Source organism: Thrips palmi, unplaced genomic scaffold (genome assembly GCF_012932325.1).
Source record: "Thrips palmi isolate BJ-2018 unplaced genomic scaffold, TpBJ-2018v1 HiC_scaffold_1, whole genome shotgun sequence".
Taxonomy (NCBI): domain Eukaryota; kingdom Metazoa; phylum Arthropoda; class Insecta; order Thysanoptera; family Thripidae; genus Thrips; species Thrips palmi.
The window spans coordinates 11,299,417-11,327,137 of NW_023144620.1; the positions used below are offsets into that span (position 1 = coordinate 11,299,417).

The following is a 27,721-nucleotide window of genomic DNA, read 5'->3' on the forward strand; positions in this document are numbered from 1 at the left end:
TGCGTAACGTTCTGGCCTTCCGCGTGCGGCTGCGGCCTTAGAACGTGTACAGGGACCTTTTTTGGTTCCCTTAATTGTTTATTATTTTGTAAGGATAATAGTATCTTGTCAAAATGGCGAAGTTTGACCTGACTTTTAAGCTCGGACAGTACTTGGATCGACATTTGGTCTTTCCTCTGTTGGAGTTCCTTTCTGCTAAGCAGGTAAGTTTCTCGCCGGATGCCTTAGTAATTGATACAAATTCTCGGTATTTGGTGCCTTGGTCACTTTATGTGTCTGTAAATAGTCGTGACTATAGGTATAAACCATAATTGGTTCACTGTCTTCCATTTGCGCATGGTTTACATTCATTGTTTGTGCGTTTATTCATTCTCTTAACCTCACTTTTCGAGGTTATGACCATCTGCCATACGTTGGTAAAGCCAATTCTTAACATCCCAGTTGCCTTAAAAAAACCAATTCCGAAGTAAATTTTTCTATGATTTTGCCCCTTTCAGTTTGACATGGTATAATTGGTTAGATGATTAAGGACCGTTGTGTAATGATACTAATATAAGTGTTGCAAAGTTTGTTTGTCAGATTGTGTCATCATCGTAATTACTGTTCCAGATCTACAATGAAAATGAACTCCTCCAAGCTAAGCTGGACATCCTTAGCAAAACCAACATGATTGATTACGCTATTGATATTAGGAAACAGCTTATGCCTGGTGAAGAAGACCCTGATGTAAGTCTCATATTTGAAAATGTGGTCAACTTCCGATGTGTTACTTGTTACGTGTAATTGTTTCCTATTTCAAAACTTAACATTATATTCCTTTTTTCAGGATTTGAAAAACAGAAGAGCGCAGGTTGTTAACCAGCTTCAGGAACTTTCAAAAGAAGTGTCACTCATTGTATCTTTGATGAATGATGAGAAAATCATGAAAAAAATTGAAACCATGCGGGATTCAAAGGCTCTGCTTACTTTCTTGCATGATGAGTATGACGTAAGTTTGCAGTGTGATTTTGTTTCAAATTCTTTTCACTCTCAGATATATGTATATGTGATACATGTTTAATAATATATTTTGTATCATTGCAGTTTAATATTGAGATGATGGAGAGTATGTACAATTTAGCAAAGTACCGGTATGAGTGTGGCAACTATTCAAATGCTACGGGCTTTTTGTACTTTTATATTAACGTTATGCCCTCAAATGACAAAGTGAGTTCATCAAAGCTTTTTTCTCTGAAAAGTGGCTCTGTTTTTATTTTATATTGCTATTGTGACTCTGCAACTAGCTTAGTCCTCTTATCAAATTTTGATGCTATTTTTTCGTGCTTGTCCTTGCAGAACTACCTGAATGTATTGTGGGGAAAGCTGGCTTCTGAAATTCTTGTTCAAAATTGGGATGCTGCTCTGGATGACCTGAACAAACTCAGAGAATTCATTGACACAAATCAGTTCCCTTCATCATTACATGTGCTACAACAGCGAACATGGCTGATTCACTGGTCTTTGTTTGTGTTCTTCAATCATGCTAAGGGGCGGGACCTCATCATTGAGATGTTCCTGTACAGGCCACAGTAAGTCTCCTCGAATTCCCAGAATTATATTAAATTAAATGTGGTCAATTTATAGTTATCTTATAAACCAAAATCTCTTTGCAGCTACCTCAACGCTATCCAGACCATGTGCCCACACATTCTGAGATACTTGGCTACAGCTGTGATCATCAACCGCACACGCCGCACTGCGCTGAAGGACCTCGTGAAAGTTATTCAACAAGTATGTTGTGGGCTTTAGCATTCTTTTCATAGTTTTGTGCTCAATGTCAATTTGCTAATCACTTGCGTCTCCCTTCAACTCTAGGAATCTTACACATACAGAGACCCAATCACAGAGTTCATTGAGCATTTGTATGTCAACTTTGATTTTGATGGAGCTCGGCAGAAACTTCATGAGTGCCAGACAGTCCTGTTCAACGACTTCTTCTTGATTGCTTGCCTTGACGAGTTCGTGGAGAATGCCAGGTTAATGATCTTTGAAACTTTCTGCCGCATTCACCAATGCATCAGTATTGGGTAAGTTATTTATTGAAGATATTTTTTCTCTTGATTCTAGTCTGTTTAATAATATAGCTTTTTCTTACTAATAATTTCTTTCTGTTTCAGAATGCTTGCTGAGAAGCTGAACATGACTCCTGAAGAGGCAGAATGCTGGATTGTCCATTTGATCCGAAATGCCCGTCTTGACGCAAAGATTGATTCCAAATTAGGACATGTTGTGATGGGTACCCAGCCTGTTTCCCCCTACCAACAGTTGGTGGAGAAAATTGATTCACTTTCAGTTAGATCAGAGGCCCTTCAAAGCTTGATTGAAAGGAAACTCAAAGCAAGAGCTCAGGATGTTGGTGGCATTCAGTGGTGAAACTCATTTCCTCAAATGTAAGAAAAATACTGTTCCATGGAGCTTACTCATTTTTTGACTATGTCATCCAGACTTTCCACAAATGACAATCTTGCTTTAAAAATATCGTTAAATGTATTTTTTTAAAATTTTGGTTACAAAACTAATTTTGATTTCCGTTCTCACAGGTTTTGTTTTGTATATCCTGTCTGACCAAACTTCATGTCTACAAAATTCGGTCTTCATTCCTGTTAAACACATGCAAACTTCATGAACTCTGTTGAATATCACTCATTGTAGTATACAAAACTCGGTATTACTGTTAACAACCCAACTGATTACATTGTGTAAGAGAAGTTTTATTATTAAAATAATTGGATTATTGCCTGGTAAAATTACTTTATTTTTAAAAACATTTCCACTCACTTATATTTGATTTTCCAATTATAAAGATGTTCTCTGAGAAATTTGTAGCTTTCACAGTATTGTCCTGAAACAAGATGAAGGGTCTTCTCTTGGATCCATTAGAGGAATTTTCCTGGTCGAATCACCTCAAAACATTTAGATGAAAACTTTCTGAGCTTTATTCGGTTCGCCACCAATCTTGAATGCCTATAGCGCCTGTAACTAGGCCACCCACCCACCGTGCACCTCTGTAGCATGCGAGATAAGTTGCCTACTCTCTCGGCGCTACTCAACAGGTAGCAAGTAACTGAAGGGAACCTCAGGATCACAGACAGGATGGCTGTCAGGGTAAAGACGTCGGTCGGAATTAATTGAACATCATTGTATTGAATTTCCGGGGTTGCCTTTCTTATGGCTACTTTTTCCCTCTTCCCTGTTGTTGCATAGCGCCGGGAAGGTAGACCATCCCTTTGGCACGTCATGGGATTTAACAGCGTTTGAGAGGAAAATGAGGAAAATGTTTTCATGTTTGAGAGTCTAATCCAGTTCTCTTGTCAGGGCAGCCCCTGCCTATGCACTCTGAGCCTCCTTGCCATCTAAGAGTGTCTCGTTGGGACGTAAAGTGAAACTTCTCCCATCGGGAGTTTTGGGCCAAAAATTTGCAGTGACCCAAATTGGAGTCACATACACAAAAATAAGCTTAGTTAATTTATTGTTTTACGGTTTATTTACAATATTTGTGAACACAGTCCATTTTTGACACAGTTGGTACGATACAAAGACATCATTGCACTAGTTTGGGTGATCTGTTTTGAAACTAGTTCACCACCAACACACTCATAGCATACACCCAATGGGGAATATCTATAAGGAAAAAATGAGAATATGTGGCGTACCAAGGTGACCAGGTCTTTGTACAGTAAATTTGCTCTGAAATAAAATTCCACTTCTTCGAGTACACTACAAACAACTAACACACGTTATTTGCCAGGAGGCAGATACTTTAACAATAACTAATATCACTTTTATATCATGTTGTTTCATTAACACATGCATGTAGCACGTAGACAATGCAAAAACTATTTTGGCAACTGAAACCAGACATTGCGCCACTTGAGAGAGTAAAAAAGTAAACAAATCACGTTTGTTAAATAAATGTATCGGAGGTCTCATTCAAATGGTACACCTTATCGAAACCCAGAAGAACATAGAGCCTACAAAACAAAATGATTCCCACATTATTCCAGGGGGTATTTCTTAATCTTTTTTTTACCAAAGGCAAGTTTTTTTTCTTTCCTTTTTCAGGAATACAATACAGTCTATCCGGTAATCACAATCATCTGAAATATGGTACAGTCTTCTGACACAGATGAAAATCTTTGCAGGACATATACATGAGGGGAATGCGTAACTAACTGAAACAAATAGCACCCTCAAAAGTTTGAACTTTCCTACAGGCTTTGGAAAGATCTGCATGCTGTTTTTGTTTGCTTTTCTTTAAAGACTAATGATTTGAAAGCCGTCAACTATCTAGCTCATTGCGTAGATCACAGCGCGGGACTGATTGTAATAATTTCACATTAAAAAGAAAGTTTCAATCCGGACGCCATGTAAGAGGAATGCACGGTTTTGACATGACACCACCCCCGGTCTGAACCAATCCTGTGGCAAAGAGCCCGTGTTTGGTATTTCCTCTTTGCAATCCCAATCAGATTCTCTGGCGCAGAAGTGGTTCGAACCGCGAAGTGCTTCCTTGGCCCGAGGCCTAGTGCTCCTTCTTGGTCTTCTGCCCCTTGAGGAGGACCTTCTTGAGCTGCTGCTTGCCACGCGCCACGTCCCTCGCTCTTCTCCTCAGGGTCGACGGCTGGCTCCTCTGGTCCTCCCTTCAAAGTAGAAACATCCATTCAAAAATGAGTATAAACATTGATTCTGGTAGGCTACACCTCCAGGAGTGAAAACACTGACTATACGCCACACCCGACAGTCGATCGAGCGTGGTGTATCGCCGCGACCCAAAGAACACGAAATGCTCACCAGCTTTCCAGTCATAAATTCAACCAATAAAAAGTCATTTAGACAGTCATATTGTCGTCGTTTTGACTTCGTTGACTGCATCATGAGTGTTTCGTGCTCTTTGTGGACGACTGCTCTAAGTGGATCTACTCACGGTGTGTCCGCGTGCGCCTTGGCCGCCCTCACGCCGCGCTGGCTGCGTTCGCTGCGCGCGCTGCGCTGCTCCCGCATGTGGTGGAGGTGCTCCGCCGCGGCCTCCATGCGCTTGGTGACGCCGCCGATGTACCTGGAGACGGCCTCGGACGTGCCACGCAGCAGGTTCATGCCGACGCGCAGCTTGAACTCGGCCACCCGCCTCAGCATGTTCATGAGCGTGCTCAGGGCGTCGTCGGCCGGGGACGTGCTGTTGGTGATCTCGATGACGTTGGGCACGGCTGTCGTGGTGGTGCTGACTACGCTGGAGTCCTTGAGGACCTCGTTGTTGGCCACGCTGAAGACGTCGTTGGCCGTGACGACCAAGTTGAGCAGGGGGTCGTTGCTGGCGATGGTGGTCACTGCGTCCGTGGTGACGTCCTGCTTGCTGACCTCGGTGGTGGTGATGGGTTCCGACGTGGTGGTGGCAGACTCGTCCTCGGGGACGGTGGTGGACGAGGGCGTCTCGGTCTTCTTGTCGGCGACGTCCTTGACGGGCACGGGTCCGTCGATCTCGTTGTCCAGGTCCTCGTCGAGGTCGGCGCTGCGGCGCCGGCGGCTGTTCTTGGCGGGGGCCTTGGCGGCGTCCTTGTCGTGCTTTAGGGCGCGGGGCTGCGCGCCGTTGGCGGTGGCGTAGCGCCCGTCCAGGTCGAGGCCTGCGCCGTACGTCAAGTCAACGCCCGAGCCCTGGTCCAGCTTGACGGAGTCCTGTTCCTGGTCAGAGCCCGCCTGGGAGCCATAGGCCAGCGCGACCTGTCCGGAACCACCGCTCAGCCTCACCGAATACCTGCAAGGTGCGTCGTCAAATTAAATTCGATCGGAAACAGGAAAAGAATTTACGCTCCCATGACTGGAGCGCCTGCCAACTGCGGGGTAGGCACCCCGCCACGCACGCCTGCACGCATGGTGCCTACTCGCCGTTCGCAGGCTGAGGCGCTGGCGCTACTCCCCGCTACGCCGGGGGAGGACCGCTGTCACGGAGTATCGCCACTCGTCCTGGCCTTACCTGTTGCCGGGCTTGGCGTCGGTGTGCTCGGCCGCGGTGAAGGCCTGCTGCTCCTTGTCAGTGTCGCTGCCGCCGGTGCTGCCGTACGTGAGGTCGACGTGGGAGGTCCTGTCCGCGTCGCTGCTCGCGTGGTACCGCGTGTTCTGGCTGCCCTGCGCGCTCGGCTGGGCCTCGGGGGCGCCGCCCACCACGTAGGGGGACTCCTCGGCCTTCTTGAGAGCGAACGCAACAAAAACAACAACAACATGAGTGACTGCCTCGGGGGCCTTGCTGCCGACGCAGAAAGCCGTCGATGGTCCCCACCTTCTTGGCCGCGGACGCGGGGCCGGTCTCGCCGACGGCGGCGTAGGTCAGGTCGACCTGGTCGGCGTCCACGTGGTCCACGTCGTAGCGCGTCCTCTGCAGCGCGTCTAGGGTGCCCAGTGGCTCGAACTTGGTCTCCACCTGCACGTTGCCGGGCACGCCGCTCTGTGGCGGCGAGGGATCCGCGTAGCCGGTCACCTGGCCCTGGCCGTTGACGGACACGGAGCTGTAGCCGGTGCCCTGGCGGAGGTCGGACGTCGTGCTGCTGCCGTCCGCGGGCCTGGAGTACGCGCTGGCGCCCTTGCCGTTCGCGTCGTATCTGCCGAGCGGAGGGTTCGGGGTTTTATCGCCATTTCCAGACTGCTAGCAAACGGTCTTGCTGCAGACTGATTCTGTGAGTCTCTTTTGTCGCTCTGCCTCTCTCGCACTCATGTGAAGGTGCGAGAGAGAGACATAGAGCGGGGGAAATGACTCCCGGAATGAGTCTGCAGGTGGGCGTGTCGCGAGACCCTCACCTGCTGTACGAGTCCGGGTACTGCGCGTCGGGCGGGCCGGAGTCGCCGCCGCCGTAGATGGAGGGCGAGGCGGCGTACCGAGTGTCGTGGGGCTGCTGGGACTGCTGGCCCGGCCGGTCGCCCTGCCGGTCCTGCTGCATGCCGGAGAACACCTGGCCCAGCACCTCCTCCTCGGGCTTGCCCACCGTGCCGTCGGCGGCCTGCAGGCCCTGCTGGTCGGCGTAGCTCTCATAGTAGTACATGTGCTCGCCGCCGGGGCCGGGATGGCGCTGCTGCGGAGCCGTGTCGTATGTCCTGGAAGAGAACACCGTGGGAAATGAGTATCGCCCTGCATTAAACGGCATCTGGACAAAAATAGTCATCAGAAGAACACTGGCAAAACTAGAGCGTAGTATTACCCTATGTTTAGAGCATAATCAGATTACGCTTGAAATCAAACATAAAACAGGCTATCCGCTCAGATTCCATCTATCTAAATGCATGTGAGAATTTCTTTTCCTTGCTCCAATTCAAACGTAACTGTATGCTTGACTCAAACATACGGTCGCATTCTAGTTTTCCCAGTGAAGTTGAAGCTGCCTACCTGCGCGCCGCGATGCCGCCGCCGAACGGGTAGAGGAAGAGGCCCGCGATGCCGGCCGTCACGACCAGGCCGATGATGCCCACGCTCACGGACGGCATCACCTCGCGCGCCAGGTAGTTGTAGATCTTGGTGGAGATGCCGTTCTGGCCGACGCCCGCGCCGCCCGCGCCGCCCGCGCCGATGACCGGGCCCACCGCCTTGGTGGCGTTGGCCTCGTGGCCGATCTTGCTCTCCGCGGTGGCCGCGGACGCCGCCGTCTTCTTGGTGGGGCGCCGCCTCCTGTTCTTGTTCTTGTTCTTCTTCCTCTTCTTCTTGGACGCGCTGCTGCCGGCGCGCTTGGGCTTCTTGGTGGTGACGGGCGGCAGGGTGGTGGTGGCGGCGATGTCGGCGTCCGTGGTGGCCACGTCGGCCGTGGTGGGCGGCAGCGTGGTGAGCTCCTCGGCGGGGGCGGGCGTGGTGGTGGTCGTGGTGGTCGTGGTGGGCGCCGCGGTCTTGAGGGCGGCGGGCTTGGGCAGGGCCTGGGCCTGGCCGTGGATGGGCTTGCGCCGGAACGTGATGGCCGTGTTGAAGGGCACGCTGGCGGACGACACCTTGGTCTTGTCCTGCCCCTGCTGCGCCTGCTGTGCCTGGATGGGCCGCTTGGCCGACTGCTTGGACTCGGTGTGCACGGCGGGGACGACGGCCTGCGCGGGCCGGCCCGGCTTCTGCTTGTTCTCGGCGGGCTTGTCCTTGAGGGCGGCCGCGGCGGCGCCCGACGTGCTGACGATGGCTTCGGAGATCTTGACGAACTCGGCGTTCTGCTGTGGGGCGACGGTGGTGCGCGGTGCGGGCTTGGGGGTCGTGGTGCTGGGCGCGGGGGCGGGCGTCGTCGTGGTGGGGGCGGCGGCCGTGGGGGCGGGCTTCCTCGACGGCAAGCGCTGCGCACCGGCGGGCTTGCGGACGGCCGGGGGCTGGCGCGCGGGCTGGGGCTTGGGGGCGGGCACCTTGGCGGCGGGCGCGGGGGCGGGCTGGTCCTCCTTGGCGGGCTGCGCCTCCTTGACGGGCTGCGGGGGGCGCTTCTTGAGGCTGGACGGCGTGGTGGCGGTGCTGTGCGTGCCGCTCAACAGGATCCACGTCGAGATGCGGTCCGACGCCGTGGTGCTGGGCTGCGGCTCGGCCGTCGTCATGGGCGCGCTCGCGTTCACGGCCTTCTTCAGCTCGGCCAGCTGCTGCTGCTGCAGCGCCAGCGCGGCGTGCTGCGGCGGCTGCTGCGCGATGCGCATCGGCATGTGCTGCGGCAGGGCCTGCGGCAGGTGCTCGTCCGGGATGACCACGGGCTCCGCCACGCCCTGGAAACCGCTGTGGTCGTCGTCGATGTGGTCGCCCTGCGTGGACACGGTGGCCGACACCATGACGGGCTTGGGCAGCTCCGGCTTGCGCAGGTCCTGCATCTGAAAGGAGCAAGGGTGCGAAATAAGTGATACGATTTCTATTCCAACGGCGATTCAAGACTCTGTGCAAGGTGCTCTCTCGCGTTGTGAGGAAAAACAATGAACATACAATTTTCATAACTTTTAAGGCAGGCAACACAGTTATTTTTCACAACTGCCCCATGCGAGTGAAATCTGAATGGTTTTACTTTTGCTACGACTTTTACAATTGAGATTGAGAGTGACATTGAAGTTTTAAAATCAAAATTGAGACTTGAAATCGATCAATTGATCTTGAAATTGAAAGCACAGTCGTTTTCCCCTTGCCTATGTACACGACGACGCGCCATCGCGCTCGCGGCCGTGGTGCGGGTGCTCACTTTTGCTGGGGGGCTTGCCTTGACGATGGGCGGCGTGCGGACGTCCTGCACGTCCTGGACGACGGGCTTGGCGTGGCCCTGGGCGTGGCCGTGGGGGTGGGGGGCGTCCTCCGCCGTGGCACCCATCAGCTGGCTGGCGACCTCCTTCAGGGACTCGCCGATCGGGGAGGCGCCCGTGGGGGCGGTCGGTGCGGACGGCGCGGACGGCGAGGAGGGCGCCGACGGCGAGGAGATGGCGGAGGGCGCGGTGACGGGCTCGGCCACCAGCGCCGCCGCGGACGGCAGGGGCTCCGCGGCGGCCTGGGGCTGGGCCTGCTCCGGCTGTTGGGGCTGCTGCGGCTGCAGGGGCTGCGCCTCGGACTGCTGGTCCCTGGGCAAACCGAGCGAAGCGTTAGGCCGAGCCTTCGATGGTGTGGTGGCGTCCTGGCCATTACGTGGGCATGGATGATATCGATTCCAAAAACTAAACAGCGGGCTGAGTGAGTACACACTTTGAGTACCAAACCCTTACTGAGTATACTCTTTCAGTTCGAAATTGTGTACTGAGGACACACTTTGGGCACTAAAATGTGTACTGGGTGAGTAAGTACCCACTAGTTCACAGTTCATAAAGCGCAAGTGTCTCTGTCTCGGATGAATTTAAAAGTTTAAACACTTTACTGCTATTTGGCTCAATTAGACCACGTATTGGTTCGGACGCTTTAAAAAGAGGTCAAGGTGCAGATAAACTTTGTGCGATGATCAGTTTGTGCGAGTGGATATATATATAAGAATAACATCATTAGGATTGTCGTTAGAGAGGGGTTGTTCCGAGGACTCGAAAACAAGTACTCACCGGGTCATCGTTCTCGCATTTGGTCAGTTCAAATTTTAGGTAAAGGGACATTTCACAAGATACCAATTGAATGGGTCAGGGTTATTTATTGGTTAAGTTTCAAAAGAGTACACAAATGTCCCAAACTACGTTTAATTAAATCAGGAACTAAACTACAAGTACGTGAAGTATTCTGGTTGGACTATGGTCAAAAAGCAAGAAAATAGATGAGAACATACTAAAAGGGTAGGTACATAACATAAATAATTAAACAAATAAATAAACACAAATAATTGCTCTACAAATATGTAACATAATTGTGTTGGAAACTAAATAAATAAAATGTGTGCACAGGGTTAGGAACAGCATAAATATGGTTGTCTTTCAGTATGGTCACCACGTTTCTACAACTAAACACTTACACTAGCTTGGTCATAATAATCTAGAATCGGGGCATCCTCATTCAAAGAGCCACGAGGGTGTGTTTTTCCATGTGTCTGCAATTTACGAAGGCTGCTGGCTTTTGCGTGTTAGGTTGGTTAGTCATTCGTGGGTCCGTCCTTCTTGTCGGATTTTTTTTTCTCTACAGGAAAGCGAGGGAAAATGGGAAAATGTTAGTCTGAATGTGTCCCAGTGGACTCCTTGGGGATCCCCCTCACGCCCCTATCCCTAATGGCACCGAGGTAACCGAGTGGCTGGCTGGCTGGGAGGTGCCCGTTGTCCGGGCACGCGGCAAGGCGCGCGGCGTGGCGTGCGGGGCTGGCTGCGTGCGGCGTGCGCGCTACCAGCCCCCACCGCCGCTGCCGCCGCCGCCAAGCCACCCGGGCGGCACTCCCTCGTCCCACCAGACCGTGTCCGGCGGCACAGTGCGTCGGTGGCGCCGGCGCCAAGTGGCCCAGCAGCGGGACGCGCGCCGGGCGTCCAGGGCGCGGCGCTGCTGGGCGTCGGCGTGGTACGCGCCGCGGTACGGTCCGCGGTACCGCGACGCCGCGGCCAGGTCGCGCATGCGCCGGTTCTCGTCCGAGCGGCGGGACAGGATGTAGGGCACCAGCCAGGGCGTGAGCAGCGACCCCACGGCCATGAGGACAATGACGGGCGCCAGCAGCACGCCGGACCAGAAGCTGACGCCGAAGCGCGTGGCGCTGCCGTTGAAGAGGCTGCCCCACCAGCCCACGTTGTTGCTGGGCGTCGCGGCGGGGGCCACGGACGTCGCGCTGCCCGCGCCCGCCACCGGGACCACGGGCACGGCCGGCACCACGGCGTCGGACTGCACGGGGGGCGCCGGCGGCGGCACGGGCGGCTTGGGCTTCGGCCTCGGCCTCGTGAAGATGATCTGCGTCGGCGTCGGCGTGGTGGGGCTCATGACGGCGGGCGGTGCGGGGGCCGTCGGCGCCGGGCCCAGGATGATGGGGTCGTTGTTGTGCGCGGGGAGCGTGTTGGTGTTGGCCGCCGACGACTGGATCACGATGTTGAGCTCGGAGCAGCCCTGCATGGCCTCCTTGTTGGCCACGGCGTTGTGGTTCTCGGCCAGGCTGGACGCCGTGATGACGATGTTGGGGCACTTGACGGCCACGTCCGGCTTGCCCGTGGCCTGCGGCGACGGCCGGTAGCTGGACGACGGCGGCCGCAGCGTGCTGAGCTGGTACTCGGGCACCTTGTCCTCGATGATGATGATTTGCGGGGGCTTCGGCGGCGCGGTCGGTGGCTTCGGGTACCAGGACGGGTCGTTGTAGTTGTTGATGACGGTGCCGGCGGGGTGGCCGTGGCCGTGGCCGGGCTTGGGCGTGCCCACGCCCCACGAGCTGTGGTGCATGGTGACGGGCCGCTTGATGACGGACACGACGCCCTGCGATGGCTGCTCGTGGAAGTGCTGCTGGTGGCCGCTGCCCGTCGGGCTGATGGTGGCGCTGAACGTGAAGTGCGTCGGCACCTTGCCGGGCACTGGCGTCGTCGTCGGCGGCCTGGCCTGCGGTCGCGGCGGCCGCGGCGACGGTCGCGGCGGCGGCAGCGTCGGAGGGCGTTGCGTCGGCGGCCGCGGCGACGACGCCGACGCGTAGTGCTCCGACGGCCTGAAGGTGCTGGGGTAGTGGTAGTGCGTCTTGGGCGCGGGGGACGTACTCTCCTCCGCCGGGGAGGTCGCCGGCGTCGCGGTGTGGTTCGCCAGGAACTGGACGAACGCGGTGGGGGACACCTTGAGGGGCTTGGTGCTTTTCGGCGGGTCGGCAGGCTTGGCCGGCTTGCTTGGCACGGCCAGCGAGACGGGCAGCCACTCTTCCTCCTCTTGTTGTTGCTGCGGCTGTTGTTGTTGTTGCTGCTGTTGTTGCTGCTGAGGACGCATCGACAATCGGCGGCCGTCCCCGGCGGGGTCCTCGAGGATGGTCATGTCGTCCAGCTGGAACGTCTTGTCGCTGGGCCCGGGCGTGGGGGCGAGCGCCGGCACGGACACGCGGCTGGCGGGGCTCTGCTCCAGCAGCGTGGCGGAGATGTCCCTGATGGAGGACAGCACCTGCTCGTCGACGCTGCGCTCCGCGGGCGCCGTCAGCTCGCGGGCCGAGGCCAGCAGGTCGACGATGGGCGCCTTTTCAGCGGGCTTCTTGGCGCTCACCGCCAACAAGACCCAGCCGTCGTCGGCGTCCGTCGTCGAGTTCGCGGCCACGGAAATCGGGGAAGGGGCGGTGGGGGCTGAGGGGGCTGTGGGGGCTGAGGGGGCGGTGGGGCCGGTGGGCGCGGGGGAGGAAAGGGGGGTCGCTGCGGCGCGGCCGTCGTGTACGTCCCTAGCCTCCAGCAGCCTCCGTGTGGTGTGTGCGGTGGCCCCCGAGGGGGTGGCGGGGGCCCCCGAGGGGGTGGGAGGGTACCTGCTAGTCCTGCCGGAGTACGCGGAGTGGCGCGCGGCGGGCCGGCTCTCGGAGACCATGAGGGGCTTCCAGGCGTAGGGCGACTGAGACAGGGCGACCTCGTCGGACAAGCCCTCCGGACCGGACGACAGCCGACGCACAGACTCGTCGCGCCACTCGCTCGTCAGCGGGGCCATGGAGTTGGCTGCGGCGCCTGCAAAGACAACAAGGGCGACACGGTGGTTAGAACCTAATCGCAGATCTGCAGTCTGGTGTAAAATGGCCGCGCCGTTTTTCCCGGGTCGCCGCCACCGTGGCTCGAACCGCGAACCACGCGCGCGCGGGCGCGCGTCAACACCGTCATCGCCCCCACGCCGCGCTGCTTGCCCTTGCAGTGGAGGTGCTGCAAAGGGCAGCGCCGTTCCGCGCCGCTGACTCGCGGGTCCAGCAGCTTCAGTTCAAACGGTGCTTCGTCGCTCTGTCTCTCTCGCACAGCCGCAGGGTGCCGCACGAGTGCGAGAGAGACAGAGCGACGAAGGCGCCGCTCCGAATGAGCGGGCAGGGTCGAGGCCGCGGGGTGCCGTCCCGCCGTCCGGGTGACACTGCCACGCTGCCCGCGCCTCAAACACGATCGCCTCCTTGGCAAACCATCCAGAACGCGGCGCCTCCCGCCGGGAAAGGCGGAGACAATCACGCCGGAAACGTTTAGCTCGTTTGGCTCGTTTGGCTCGTTTGCCTGCTTGAGGATTTGACGCGACAAATGCCTCCACTTTCACTCCCCTTCCACTTTCTGTTATTTGCCTGTTTGTTTGCATCGTTACTCGGCTGGCAGCCCCCGGGATAAAGAGTCACCTAAGGACGGCGATATCTCGTTTTGCAGTGCAGGCGGGCATGTGACGGGCCCGAAATGGCCTACGATCATATGTGGTCTAGCCCGTAATGGTAATGGGCTGTAGGCAACACCAACACACGAATGTCGTGCGTGCGCAGTGGTTGCCTACCGCGCAGGCGCTAGGCTGCCTCCGTTGCCTCCCGCACTGTAGGCCACAACAATTCCAGCACCGATGGAAGAAAATTTCAGCAAAGCCCCTACGCTCATTGCAATGGGCGATAACAATGTCATCAACATGTCATTCGTATAAGGAAAATTAGCCTCGAAAGCCTCGTCATGAAGTGACAACTGTAATTTTCACCGAGAAGGGTTGCTGGTTGCTGGCCTGGCTTGTAGAAGGCCTGACCACTCCCAGCCACTCTTCTCGTCGACTCACCCGAGAGCTGTGCGTTGTGGAGAAGGTGCGGTCCGGATGCTGTGCGCTGCGGACGCGCCTGCACTGCAAGGAGCGTGCAGCACAGGGCGGCCAGCAGCGACAGCAGTCTCATGGTCGCCTCGCTGCGCCTCTGCAACAAACCAAACAATCCCGCATTGATGTTTATGTTTTCATTCCTCTCCTTCCCTGTGCCGGGCGGGCGGGCGTTCGTGTGCCGTCCCCTCGGCGCGGCGCGTGCCGAGTGGACACGCGCGTTAATGCCAGCCTGGTGCCGAGAGTCGTCGCTCTGTCTCTCTCGCACCTGTGCGGGACGCCCCGAGAGAGACAGGGCGACGAAAACGACTCTCGGAATCGGTCTTCTGGCGGGTCGGCCGGCCGGGCGGCCTGGCCCTGCGAGTAAAAGAACCGCTCGGGCGCCGTAAAGGTAAAGGCAGAACCGGCGAGGGCGATCTGCATGCACGGCAACGGCACGGCGCACGGCACACTGCAAGGCACGGCACTGCCAGGCACGGCACTGCCAGGCACGGGGCGGCCGTTACTTCCCTTCATGGAATCGTTCGACTGATGTGTGTGTGTGTGTGTGTGTGTGATAGTGAGTGTGTGCGTGTGTGTGTGTTAGTGAGTGTGTGTACGCGTGCCACGCTGTGCTAACCACACGCGCGCACGCGCACGCTCCATCGACTGCACTGACCACGCTCATCACTGGGCCTGCGTGGCGGTGCTTCCGACACCAATACGGGCGCAGCATGCTGCCAGCAGGCGCACTGGATGTGGTCAGGCACGATGTGGGCGTTTTTGTCGCAATTTTCATCGCCGGCACATCAAACAAATGGGGATTGTGCGGTGCACGGCGTGCGTGTGCGTGTCGGTCGAGCGGCTCCACCAGCCGGCCGCAGTCCTCACTCCGTCTCGCTCACACTCCTATGGCACACTGCCTCAGTGCGAGAGAGGCAGAGCGACGACGACGCCTGTTGGAATCAGTCTACTGTCCCTCCGCCTTGTGGGCCAGAAGACTGGCGGAGGTGGTCAAAATCCAAAACGGGTTTTGAGTTCCAAAGTCACGAAATGAGACTCGAACCGAACGTGTGACCCCACCAATGGATCGCTCTCCGGACGAGGAATCCATTGGTGGGGTCACACGTTCGGTTCGAGTCCCATTTAGCGACCCTAGAGCTCAAAACGCGTACGGGATTTCGACCGCCTTCACCGGTCTTCTGGCCCACTGTGCTCTGCGCGGCGGTGGTCCCAACCGCCAGACGGCGCTGCGATCGACTTAAGGGAATGCCCGCCGCCAATTACACGCCGCGCTCCCGCTTGGGAAAATGAGGCCCCGCCGGCCCCGCCGGCCCCGCCAGTGCGGCAGCGTGGGCGGCCAGGGCAGCAGATGCTCCACCGGGGCCCACTTCTCCACCTTCTTCTTCTTCATCTTCTTTTTTCCCCGCTGTGACCGGGTCACCGCCGCGGGGAGTCGAACCAGGTCGCGCGGCGTGCTTCTGCCGAGACAACAGCTGCCACGCGGGGGTCACGTACGTGTCCACGACGACGACGAGGAGGAAGAGGAGGAGGAGAGTGCCATCTATTTTCGCCGCAGCGCGGATCGGCGTAACAGTGCGCCGGCCGCGGGGTCCTCGACGGCCAGGACCGTGACGGTGACGAGGCGGACGGGGCGCGCCTCACTTGTTGACACTTGTGGCCGCCACCCTCCGCCCCGCCCCGGCATTCCTAACGGGGCGGCGGGGCGGGGCGGGGCGGGGCGGGGCGGGGCGGGGCGCGGCACGGGCCGCCCAGCCATGCATCCTGCGAGCCGCACACCGTGAAACCCCCGACAAAACGCACACGACGGTGGCCGTCAGCGCGGCGCGGCCAAACCAGTTGCCCGGCAGCGCCGAGTGCTATCAGTGGCGGCAGAGACGACCTGGCGATACCCCGCGCCCGAGCGACGCTCTGCGTGCCGCCGAGCGGGCTGCTCTTGCACGCGGAGTATCGACAGCGTCGGTCAAGACGCCACACTGTTTGCTTGTCCGCACACGGACGTCCGTAACTCCCGCTAGTGATTCCGCACGGTGACGCCGTCGCTCTGTCTCTGTCGCACTCGCGCGGCGCCCTATGCCCCGTGGGAGTGCGAGAGAGACAGCCGCGCCACATTCCTGGCCGTGACGAGACGCGCGTCGTATGGCGCGTACCGCGGTGCGTACAAGGACCGGACGGACAGGCCGCGGCGGACAGCGCGGGCATCATTCGGTCACCAGTTGCGTCAATTACTATAACGGGCAGACGCAGCCTCCAGCAGCTCCGGGCTGGAGGCTCCAGCATGCAGCAGGTTCTCCAGACCACAGAGGGACAGCGGTCCGGCATCAACGGTTCTCCCGGAGGGCCATGAAGGCCATGCAGGGCTAGAAGCTTGATATATGCCGCGCGGGCCGCGGGCCGCGGGACGGGGCAGCTTCTGGGTTTCGATTCGTCTCGCGGCGCGCGGACCGGGACGGTCGGAGGATTCCGAAAGCATTCCAAGCGAGGCGGAATCCGGCTGCCGCGCCTAAGCGGCTCCCTGCATTGCTGTCGTCGCTCTGTCTCTCTCTCCCAGCCGCGGCGCCTCGCGAGTGCGAGAGAGACAGAGCGACGACAGCAGAGTCCGGCGCGGACCCGCGAGGCTGGCGGCGGCGCGTCGTGGGCGCGAGGACGCGGAACAGAATGCTTTCCCTGGGGCTTCCCTGCGTCCGCGTCACCGCGTCACTGCGTCGCCGTCGCGGTCCTCAAGTAACTGTGTCCGTCGTCCGGCGGCTCATGCTGTAGGGAGGTCAGCGGGGCGCTGGACGCTGGCCGCACACGCAGGCAGGCAGGCAGGGCTAAGCGACGTGACCCACTGAGCCTGGCGTGCCTGCCTTGCCTGCCGTGCGGGGCGGCCCGAGATAACCCAGTGGCGGCGCAGAAAAGGACGGCGACCGCGGCGCCGAGAAAATCGGTGTGTTGATTCATTCCGGCCGCCGCCGCAGCATGGCCGACACTGCACCGCCGCGCTTCACTCTGTCTCTGTCGCACTCAGGGGTAGCACCGGAGGGGTGCGAGAGAGACAGAGCGACGCAGCGCTGTTCGAAACGAAACTGCAGCGACGCGGCGTGGCAGCCTACATCTCGGCGACATCGTCTTCGGCAGCCCACTTCGCCGACTCCGTCGCCGTCCTGGCGCCTTTCGCTGCAGAGCAACGAAACCGAAAGGGGATCCCGGGCGGCGCTGCGGCGCACCGAAGGCACGACGGCCACGTCGTCAGCCACCGCGCAGAGGACTGACTCCGAGAGTCGTTTTCGTCGCGTCGTCCCTCTCATACCTACATGAGACGCCCCATGAGTGCGAGAGAGACAGAGATGAGCCTCCGAATCGGTCTGCAGTGGCGCGCCGCTGCAACCCCGACCGCATCCATTTCCCCATCGCGGAGGGCGTGGCCGCGGAGGGCGTGTCGCGGCGGGCAAACTAGTGCGTGGCCGGGATGTGGGCGGGGCACTGGAGGGGCGCGCGGCGGCGACGCGGACTTTCACGACGGCGGTCATGACGGTCGCCACGATGATGATGCCACCGATCATACGTGTGCCCCGCGGTGCCCCAATGTGAAGCAGAGCGCGCGAGCCCACGCCGGAGGGGGGGATGAAGTGGAGGAAGAGGAGGTGGAGGAGGAAGAAGGGGGAGGATAGGAAGGAAGGGAGGAGGAGGAAGAAGAAGGAGGAAGGAGAGGGGGGAGGGGGACCATTAGCTCTATCGAAAAATGATGCTCGTCGTCGCGGCGCCGCACGGCGCCATCAGCGCCATCTCGTCGTCCATCAACAAGGCCCTGCCTGCGCCCTAGCTGCCCGGCCTGCCGACCGGACGGACGCCGGCACTGCTAGTCGTTGTCTTGTAATAATTATTGGGTGCGCCGACGGCCGAATCCCCGGCAGGACGAGACGAGCTAGGCTTCGGCGAGGCTTTGGCCGCTTTGGCACAGCCGCGATGTTTATCTGGCGAGGTTTTTTCCTCTTTCCCCGCCGTTCCGGACAGGAGGCTGCCGGGGACGCCCGAGCAGACGAACGGTACCGCGCTGCTGGACGGGCCGAGGCCACTCCGACTAGCGCACGCTCTTGATGGAGTTGACCAGCCGCGGCCGCGCGCCGCCAAGCTGTCTTTGGACTGCACTTTGGACCCCAGTCTGACGCCAGGCTGCAGCGGCCGTAGCGAGGACTATGTACCGCTTTGGCCAGCAGTCAGACACAGACAGACAGACAGATTGGGCACTCTCAAAACTATTTTAGAGACATTAAAAGTAGCTTGACATATAAAACTATTCGAAGTACAAATGAGAAAACAAAACACTTCGTAATCTAGGCATTGCTTCCACGTGTAGAGAACTAAAGAGTTTCTAAGTACTTGGTAAGCGTGAACAGAGCAAGTTGGCGGTTCCTCCAAACCGTGGGTGTTTCCACGAGTCGGGTTGGAGGTTCGAGCGCGCCAAGGCAGCCAAAGCCAAGGCCGCATCCTTCGCCACGCCGCGCGTCCAGCCCGTCCAGCCCTGCCGAGCCCTGCCCTGCCTGCCCTGCCTGCCCTGCCCGACCAGTTCCACTGGGAGTCCTGTTACGTTGATTATCGATGCTCTTCGCACACCAGCCTCAACCCTCGGCTCCGTGTCAGTGTGTGAGTGTGAGCGCGCAGGTTAATGCGCGCGTGTGTGTGTGTACGAGTGTGTGCGCGTCGAGGATGCACTTCCGTGCTGCCATGATTGCCCAATAGGGCACCGCGCGCCAAAGGGGTGACGAAGGGTCGCAGCAAAAGGCAGACGCGACGGGTATCCGAACCCGGGACCCCAGATTAAGAGAGTCGTTTTTGTCGCTGTGTCTCTCTCGCACCCACGGGGCGTCCCGTATAGGTGCGAGAGAGACAGAGCGGCGAAAACGACTCTCAGTCTGCAGTCCGGCGACAGACGGTGGCCACGCGCTACACGGCGGCGCGGTGTCCGCGGCGTTCGGCCGAGGTAACGGGCATCTCGTCGAGCAACGGGGCCGCGCGTTTTTGCAGTGCCTCATCGGCAGGGCGTGGAGCGTTTATGGGGATGATATTGACAGTGACTGACGCCGCGGCTGCCAGCTCGGGCGCGCCGGCTGTGTGGGGGTTGACGACCGCGGCTGCCTGCCCGCCAGCTCGGGCGGGGCGGCGGCGGCGCCGCGGCCGTCCGCTATGCCGGGTCGACGGTCGACGCCGTGCCCTTCCTCGGCGTGCCTCACCTCGGCGCGGCAGTCAAAGTCAAGGACACCCCGCCGCCCCACAGCCGGGCTCCACGGCCAGGGCCACGGCCAGGGCCACGGCCAGGGCCACGGCCAGGGCCAAGGTGAGGCCGGCTGGGAGGGGCCCATTCCCAGTGCCAGCCGCGCCGGCAGCACGGTTCCGGAAAGTGCTCCCGCCGCTCCGTCTCCCTCGCACTCACAGCGCGCTGCGCGAGAGAGACAGAGCGACGACACACTGTTCAGAATCAACCTGCCGGCCTGGTGGCGCGTCATTATGAAACGATCCGACTAGTTTTGAACGAAACAAGCAGAAGGCGGGGCCGCGGTCCTACCGCGCGGCACGGCCCCACCGCCCCCTCCTCCCCACTTTAATTTTCCTTTTTCTTTTCCGAAAACCACTAATTTGTGAGTCCTTTCCGTTATCTCGGCGCGGCGGCTCGCTCCCACAGTGTGGTGCCATCCTGTGCCCATTGTGCCATTGTGCCGCCGTGCCGCGCCATGCGAGCAGCGCGGGGCCTTTTTTCCCGCTTGCCTGAAAAGAAGCCGCAAATTTGTGTGCGGCGGTATTTGCCACCCGGCAGGACTTTTTCCTCTCCCGGATAACAAGAGTCACGCATGCGCGTGTGCGTGCGTGGAGGGGAGGCTATGAATACACCTGAACCGTTGCACGCGCTCCGCGGCACGGCGCGCCACGGCGCGACATCGTGTGATACAAATATGAGGAGGAGCAGCGAAGGAGGGGAGGGGGAAGGCAGGCCAGAAGTGGGTCAGCAGGGCCTTCAACTTGGACGTGAGGCGCTGCGCGGCAGGGAGCGGCGGCGGGGCGCGGCGGGGCCCAGGTGTGGTGAGGTTGGTCGCACTCATCGCTCGGCTCGGCTCGGCGATACCTCGGCCCCGGCTCGGCTCGACTGCCTGGCCGACTCGGCTCGCACCGGCCTGGCGGTACCGGCATCATCTCGCTCCGCGGGAGGGCGGTGGGCGCGACGCGGCGGGACGCGTGCGCCGATAGTGCGTGGCCAATGTTTTCATTTCGGGTTACACCGATAAAACGCACCGCGCGCGAAGCGCCCCGCGGGTTCAAACGCCACAAGCATTTTATTGTTGTTGTTCTTTCTCCCTTGCGCGGCCAGGCCGTGGCCACGCCTGGCATGGATCAGCACTAAAGCTGTCGATTTACGAGCGGGGCGGCATTAATGACTGCGTCCCGTTCCACGTCACCCAGTGTAGTGGGTTAGCGAGCCAGTGCGACTCCCGGCCGCCGCACTGCCGCAGGCGCTGCCCAGGGCGCACCGCTGCACCGTGAATGCGCCGTCGAAAAAATAAAACAAATCAGGATTTGAACCCACAGCATTTTGTGCCGGGTTCACTCTGCCTTATCCCGGGAGGGCCGAAGAAGCAGCACTCCATCCGGAGTTCGGGCTGGCCGGGCTGGTGGGCCGGCGGCCGGGGCACGGCCCGGGCAGGGTGCCTCCTAACGCCCTAACGGTGCACGTCGCGTCACAAAATGTAACCGGTTCCAGTCTTCCCCCTCCCCCACCCCTCGCCGGCCGGGCAGTGCATCATTCCTATGGCGTCACTCACACATAACGCAGCAGCAGGACTGCGATTCAGAGTCCTTTTCGTCGCTCTGTCTCTCTCGCTCTCACGGGGTGCACCGTGCGTACAGGTGCGAGAGAGGCAGAGCGACGACTCTCTGAATCAGTCTTCGACAGGGCGGTACTGTGACCAGCAATACCCCCGACTGCACCAAATCATTCCGCCCAGACTCTGGCGGCGAGGAGCGCCCCGGCTGGCTTGCCCTGCACTTGCTGGTGGTGTGTGCCATGTCCACCACAACCGACGTGTGCAACTCCGCGCCTTCCAGTCTTTCTCCGCTTCCGAGATCTCGGCACCGCAGCAGCCGCATTGCGTCTCCGGTCACCCTGTGGCGGTGGAGACACCCACGCCACACCGCACACAGCGCCACCAGGCTACCCGACCATCTCTGGACATTTTGAGCACAACTCGAATTGAATCGAGGGCTGATAGAGTGCACGCCATATATAGATAGAGTTCTTACGGATGAATCATATCCGTTTGATATGGGATCCACTGTGTGATAAGAGATCCATCTCCTATCATACAGTGGATCCTCCTATTTTACAGTGGAGTGGATCCTTTACACAGAAAGATCTCCCAGTTTGCTCAGTGCATCCTCTATACACCCTACCCTTAGAAGATATGCGTATGCATGCACACACCTTACAGTGGTGGACATTTTCACCTTGGGATGACCTTAGTGCGACTCGAGTCGCATTACGCATGAAGCGCAAGGACTGCAGCTCAAAACGCGCCCTGAGTTATGACCGCATCTGACGCCTTCCGGCGCTGCGCGCCGCGCCGCCCCCCGGGGCGCTGCACTTTGAACCGCCTAACGGTGCAGGCGGTGCAGGCTGCAGCCCGAAGCGGGCGAGAAGTGACGGCATGCAAATGCACAGGCGTTCGGCCGCGCGTTCGCGCCCACACTGCGATGCGTTCCCCGGGGCGCGTAGCGCATTCCCTGTTTACGGTCAAGACGCCGCGCCGTCTCTCTCGCACTCACGGGGCGTCCCGTACAGGTGCGAGAGAGACAGCGCGACGAAAACGACTCTCAGTCTGCGGACGGGGCTAGGCAGACGCAGCGGCAGACGCGCGCATATGCATTATACATATGAGCCAGTTAGCAGGCCTTGTTGTTCTTGCAAACAAAACGCAGTGCAGCCTCGTGGCCTCCATCGCCGGGCCGGCGTGAGCCGGGGGACAATGCCGGTGCAGCACGCTCATTCCGAATGGGGTTTCATCGCGCTGTCTCTCTCGCACCCCGATGGGACGCCCCGCGAGTGCGAGAGAGACAGAGTGACGAAAGCAGTGATGGGCTGGCCGCTTCCCACCGCAAAACAGTTGGGCGACACCGTGCCGCCAATCAGGGCGCCGTCAATCAGGGACTCATTGTCTGCACAAGCAGGCCGGGGCAGCCACACCACTGTCGCGACAAACGGTCTTATCTCGATCTCCGCGGGGGGCTGCCGGCGCACAGTGGCCCAGAAGACCGGTCGAGGCGGTCAAAATCCCGGACGCGTTTTGAGCTCCACAGTCGCTAAATGGGACTCGAACCGAATGTGTGACCCCACCAATGGGTTGCTCTCTGAACGAGGAATCCATTGGTGGGGTCACACGTTCGGTTTGAGTCCTGTTTAGCAACTCTGGAGCTCAAAACGCGTCTAGAGTTTTGGCCGCCTCCACCGGTCTTCTGGCCCATTGTACTGCGGCTCGTGCTGAGGGTGGACGGGTTGCAGTGGCGGATCCAGACCAGGCTTGAGGGAGGGGAAGTGAGCCTTTTTGCTGTTGATCCAGGCAAATATCTAGGGGGCAATCGGGGTCGATTTGTACGTTTGCCTCTCTGCCCCCTTTGGATTCGCTTGGTAGACTGTCCTCGGTGAGGCCCTGGAGGAGGTCCTACAGGAGGTCCTCGATGCCGTGGGCAGCGTGTGCGGACGACGCCGCGCCGACCACCCGGCACCCGGCCACTCCGTGGCGCCCAAAGCCGTCTGGAATGCCAGCCTGGCACCTCCGTTATGTGGGGCCGCTCGGGGCGGGGCGGGTCGGGGCGAGGCGGGGCGAGGCGGGGCGAGGCGGGGCGGCGGAGACGTCTGGCCATCGCGACGCCCGCAACGCCGTCCAGCCACAAGCCGGGAGGCGCAGGCAGAAAAAAGGCGGCGGTGCGCCTACACTGCTGCTGCAGTGCGCTAAGCAGCAAACGAGGCACTTATTCGGAGCACACGCTTCGAATGACAGGCAGAGACGTTTGCAGACCCCCCGCACAGTGCGAGCGAGGTGGCTGCAGAAGTAATGGGAGGAGATGAGTCTCTGTGGGTTTGATCCCGGTTTGAACCGTGGCTGGGTTGCCGCTGTGGGGGCTCACGAGAGTCGCTGTCATATTCATAATCAAAAATCAATCTCTTTGAAAGCGAAACCACTGGTAACCGCTTTGAGCACGCAGCTTTGAGTCACCGTAACGATCAGGGGGTGATCAATACAAACAAGCATCGAATGTGCTGGAACACATGAAGTGGTACTCGACGGGGGCGTAACACTCACCATGGCGAAGGGCGAGGTTGCCACTGATGAAGACGCCCTTCTGGCGACGCGTGGTTCGGGAGACACACAGACACACGCACACAAACACACGGCGGCGCGGCGCGGGTTCGGACGCGGGGCGGACGCGGGACGCCGACGGACGTCGGGGCTGATCGTGCAGAAGGCCGTGCTGGTCCGTGTGCACGGCACGCTCTACGAGGGTACACTGGCTCGCTGAGGCTCGGAGCGAGCAGCCCTGCCGGCCGCAGCCCCTCCCGGGCCCCTCCCTGCTGCCCCTCCAGCCCCTCCGCCCCGCCCCGCCCCGCGGCGAGGGCCCCTCAACCCGCCCACGGCCCACGGCGTGGCCCGCAGTGCCCGGCCCACGGCAGGAGCAGCAGGGCAGCGATCGGGCCGGCCCCCTCCGCCGGCCGCCCGGCCTCGCCCCTCGTAAGCCCCTCGGAACCAACGGGAAGACGGGGCAAACGGGCACAGCCTGGCGCAGCCGCGCCGCCAAGCCGAGGCGAGCCAAGGCGCAGCCGGATCACAGTCCGATACTCCCCTGCAACAAGCAGCTATCTACGCTCACTGTCTCGATAACCGACTATCTACGGGCGCTCTCCCGACAACCGGCTATCTACATGGGCTGTCTGGATAACCGACTATCCAACATCGTAGCGAGGTTAGGGTTGTCGTATAACGAAGTATTTTTCTCCATGACACTTAAAGCGACCCGTTTACACCATACTTAATCTTGCTTTGACAAACTTTTGACAAGTTTTGGTAAAGGTTTTGCGAGGGCAACTTAATTGGTTGGATAAATAAAAGCATTCAATCTCGCGAGGTGGAGAAAGCAGATAGTCGGTTATCCAGACAGCCCGTGTAGATAGCCGGTTGTCGGGAGAGCGCGCGTAGATAGTCGGTTATCGAGACAGTGAGCGTAGATAGCTGCTTGTTGCAGGGGGGTATCGAGTCGCTGTCGCCTAAGCTGCGGCGCGCGCGGCCCGGCGAGGCGCGAGCGGACCGCGGTCAGCTTGTGCGGAAGGAGGGGTCGACGGCCGGGCAGTGGAGTGCCCGCGGAGTGCCGCTATCCAGCCCGGACGCCGAGTCCAAGCCCCGCGCCGCGCGCCCCGCGCCGCCGTGACGGCCAGCGACAAGGTCCACGTCAACGTCCACACGAGTCGCCGACGACATCGAGTACCTCAGCGATATCGTGTACCTCGGCGACATCGTGTACCTGAGCGGAGCGACATCGTGTGTCTTAGCGACATCGTGTAACTCATTGACATCGAGCACCTCAATGTGTACCTCAGTGACATCGAGTACATCTGCGACATCGTGTACCTCAGTGACATCGTGTACCTCAGCGACATCGTGTGTCTCAGCGACATCGTGTAACTCATTGATATCGAGTACCTCAACGTGTACTTCATTGACGTCGTGCATTGACATCGACCTCTGTGACATCGTCCAAGACGTGTCCACGTGGACACAACGCGGACACACCTCCCCGCAATGCCAGTTGCCCCTCCCACTGGGGACCACGAGTACCACACCAGCCGATCGAACACCTTTCCCGACTTTTCCCCAAAGCTTCGAGATCTGCGCCGAGGAAACAGACACGAAGAGCAGTGTGAACGGGCGAGGGAAAAAAAAGTGTGAACCGAGAACGGTGTGGCTGCGAGTCCCGTTATGGTTGCGTGGTCTCATGACAGGCCAACACTTTGGGCCTGTTGTGATTGATTCGATCCGAGGAGCGAGAAGGAAATACCGAGCGGTACCCGGCGCACCCACGCACGCCACGGCCCGGCACGCCACGGCACGGCAAGCCACGCCAGGGCACGCCACGGCACGGCACGGTGGTCCCAGGCGGAGCTCATTTCCGAGCTCGCTGTGCTCCACGTACGCCACGCCACTCCTCTTTCTCCGCTATCTTCCGCTCCTTTTCTCCTTTCGCGAACCACAATAAGCAGTTGTTGTTATTGTTGTTGTTGTCGTCCGTCCGCGGCCTTCACGTGTCGCACCAAACGACGGCCAACGTGATATAGGCCTACTCGGATACTTTCTTTACTTTTTTCTACGTGTATATTTTTTTTTTTGCGGTTTGTGGGGTTTTGTTGGCATGGATCTGCCGCGGCGCCACAAGAAGCAGGGCAGTATGAGGTACTGCGGTGGGCGATGTGGGTCCCCGATACAGACCCGTCCGCCCTCCACAGCTGGCCTTGGTGATGGCGCTAACCAGGGCGGCGGTAGTTGATCGAGCCCTGGCAGGACTTCCCTCACGACAGCCGGGTGTCGCCCCCGTATCTCCGACGACAGAAGCCTCTCTCTCTCGCACTCATGAGGCGTTCCGTACAGGTGCGAGAGAGACAGAGCGACGTCCCCGCGCTGCGCGGAATCACTCAGCTGGCGCTCGTGACCGCGGTCGCGTTGGCGCTCCGCGCGGACTGAGGGCAACATGCCCGCCGCGCCCTTCTCGCGTCTCGGCCGCCGCAATTTGGCATCGCGTTACACTTTCCGCCGGCAGGACGCCTAACTCCGTCTCTCTCGCACCCACACGGGCCGCTCGGGGCGCCGCCCCGCGAACGCGAGCGAGACAGAGCGACGAAAACGACTCTCAGTCTGGCGCGGGAACAAAGGGACTGCATGCGGCGCGGCCGCTCCAGAAAACGCTGCCCGGCCCGTCAACACACTGATTCCGAAAGTCCTTTCCGTCGCTCTGTCTCTCTCGCACTCACGGGGCGTCCCGTATGGGTGCGAGGGAGACAGAGCGAGCGGCAGTAAAGCGTCGCGTCGCCGTGGCCCGAGGCGTGACCCACTGGCGCTGAAAACGGCGGACGAGAAGGTGGCTGCCGAGCACTGCCGTGGACCCGCGCGGTAATGGCTGCCCTGGCCTGGTATGCATGCTGCCGCTTTGGGCGTCGCGCCGCCTAGGGACTGACAGTCGTCGCTCTGTCTCTCTCGCACCTACACGCGACGCCCCGTGAGAGCGAGAGGGACAGAGCGAAGAAAACGACTCTCCAAATCAGTCGGCAGCCCCGGCCGCCCCGGCGGATGGATGCCACTCTCGCCCTGCCGCGCGTTCAAGTCTCCGCGGATCCGTTTTACGGAAGCAGACAACCACCACTTCAGCGAGTGGGAATGACCTTTGTCTCTAAAAGAGTGGATATCACAAGACAGACGGTTCAACTCATAAGAGACTGAGAGCAACAAACACCTTTTGTTCTCAACAAAACAAATAATTTCGAACTGACTCCAAACATCGTTCTGGGAACACGGTCTAGAATGTTCTTGTTGCATTTGACACGGATAAAACCTTACGAAGGGTTCTGAGCATATGCAAACTATAAACTATTTCGTTTGTTATACGAAGAAATAGTTCGTAAGCTACGCAGTATTTTCTTTGTCAGCTTAATGCTCAAAATACTTTGTTTTGACAAGCTACTTTTCTTTGTACGGCCAAAAATAGTTTGTAAGATTTTGAGAGTGCAAAACTGCGACCAAACAAGACCCAAGTCTCTCAGACTTGGGCGTGTCCCAGTCCCGAAAATAGGCGACTAACTCAGCGACGCGAGGCGAGAGCGCAGGGCGCAGCAGGTCGCCTTGTAACCAACCAAGCGACTCAGCGACCGTGCCGTGCCGTGCCGTGGCGTGCCGTGCCGGATCTGCGGGTGCTCTTTAATGCGCGGCTTGTGCTGCCGGCGTGATGAGGCCCTCCGTGACCCCCGTGTCGTGGCCGCCGCGCCAGACTGCTCGTTTACGTCGCTCCGTCTCTCTCGCACTCACGGGTGCCCCGCACAGGCGCGAGAGGGACAGAGCGACCAGAACGACTCCCTGAATCAGACTGCGATGCAGGGGCGACAGTCACGCCGCGCCCACTCTCGCCGAGACATGTCTCTCGTCTCCCTCCGGCCCCTGTCGAGCGACTTGTGGCCGCACGGATCGCCCGTGCCACCACTTAGCCGTAATAACCTCAACGCCAAGATGCTAGGCGCCCTCGCGTCCCCTTGCCCTTGTTTCGGCAATCCAATCTCGTGATCTGTCAGGCAGCTCATTTTACGACTTTTCTCCCCTACTGGACCGCGCGTGTCCAGGCCTGCCCGCGGAGCCGCGACTCCGTGGCGCCGGCTCGTCATCTACACATCCATCGGTTCGCCAATCCTAAGGAGGCACGGTCACCCTTAGCCCCGCCTTCGCCAATCCTAAGGAGGCACGGTCACCCTTGGCCCCGCCTTAGGGCGTGGCCACTTTCTTCTTTCCTTTCTTCTTG

General features: G+C 59.0%; 2 protein-coding genes across 2 annotated transcripts; one reads left to right on the forward strand and one right to left on the reverse strand.

Moving 5' to 3' along the window:
• Positions 1-2,786, forward strand: LOC117644080 (eukaryotic translation initiation factor 3 subunit E). The gene is made up of 9 exons (XM_034383272.1): positions 1-203; positions 610-726; positions 827-988; positions 1,084-1,206; positions 1,336-1,568; positions 1,653-1,770; positions 1,855-2,066; positions 2,157-2,429; positions 2,580-2,786. Exons 1-8 carry the CDS (start codon positions 114-116, stop codon positions 2,410-2,412), a joined length of 1,311 nt encoding a protein of 436 aa, XP_034239163.1. The 5' UTR covers positions 1-113; the 3' UTR covers positions 2,413-2,429; positions 2,580-2,786.
• A 705-nt stretch (positions 2,787-3,491) lies between these two features.
• Positions 3,492-23,661, reverse strand: LOC117644040 (putative nuclear envelope pore membrane protein POM 121B). Its single transcript, XM_034383229.1, has 10 exons — positions 23,476-23,661; positions 14,114-14,243; positions 12,867-13,059; positions 9,198-9,567; positions 7,409-8,838; positions 6,826-7,119; positions 6,311-6,629; positions 6,008-6,216; positions 4,964-5,788; positions 3,492-4,679 (listed from the first exon to the last, which is right to left on the reverse strand). Exons 1-10 carry the CDS (start codon positions 23,476-23,478, stop codon positions 4,562-4,564), a joined length of 3,891 nt encoding a protein of 1,296 aa, XP_034239120.1. The 5' UTR covers positions 23,479-23,661; the 3' UTR covers positions 3,492-4,561.
• Positions 23,662-27,721: the final 4,060 nt, after the last annotated feature.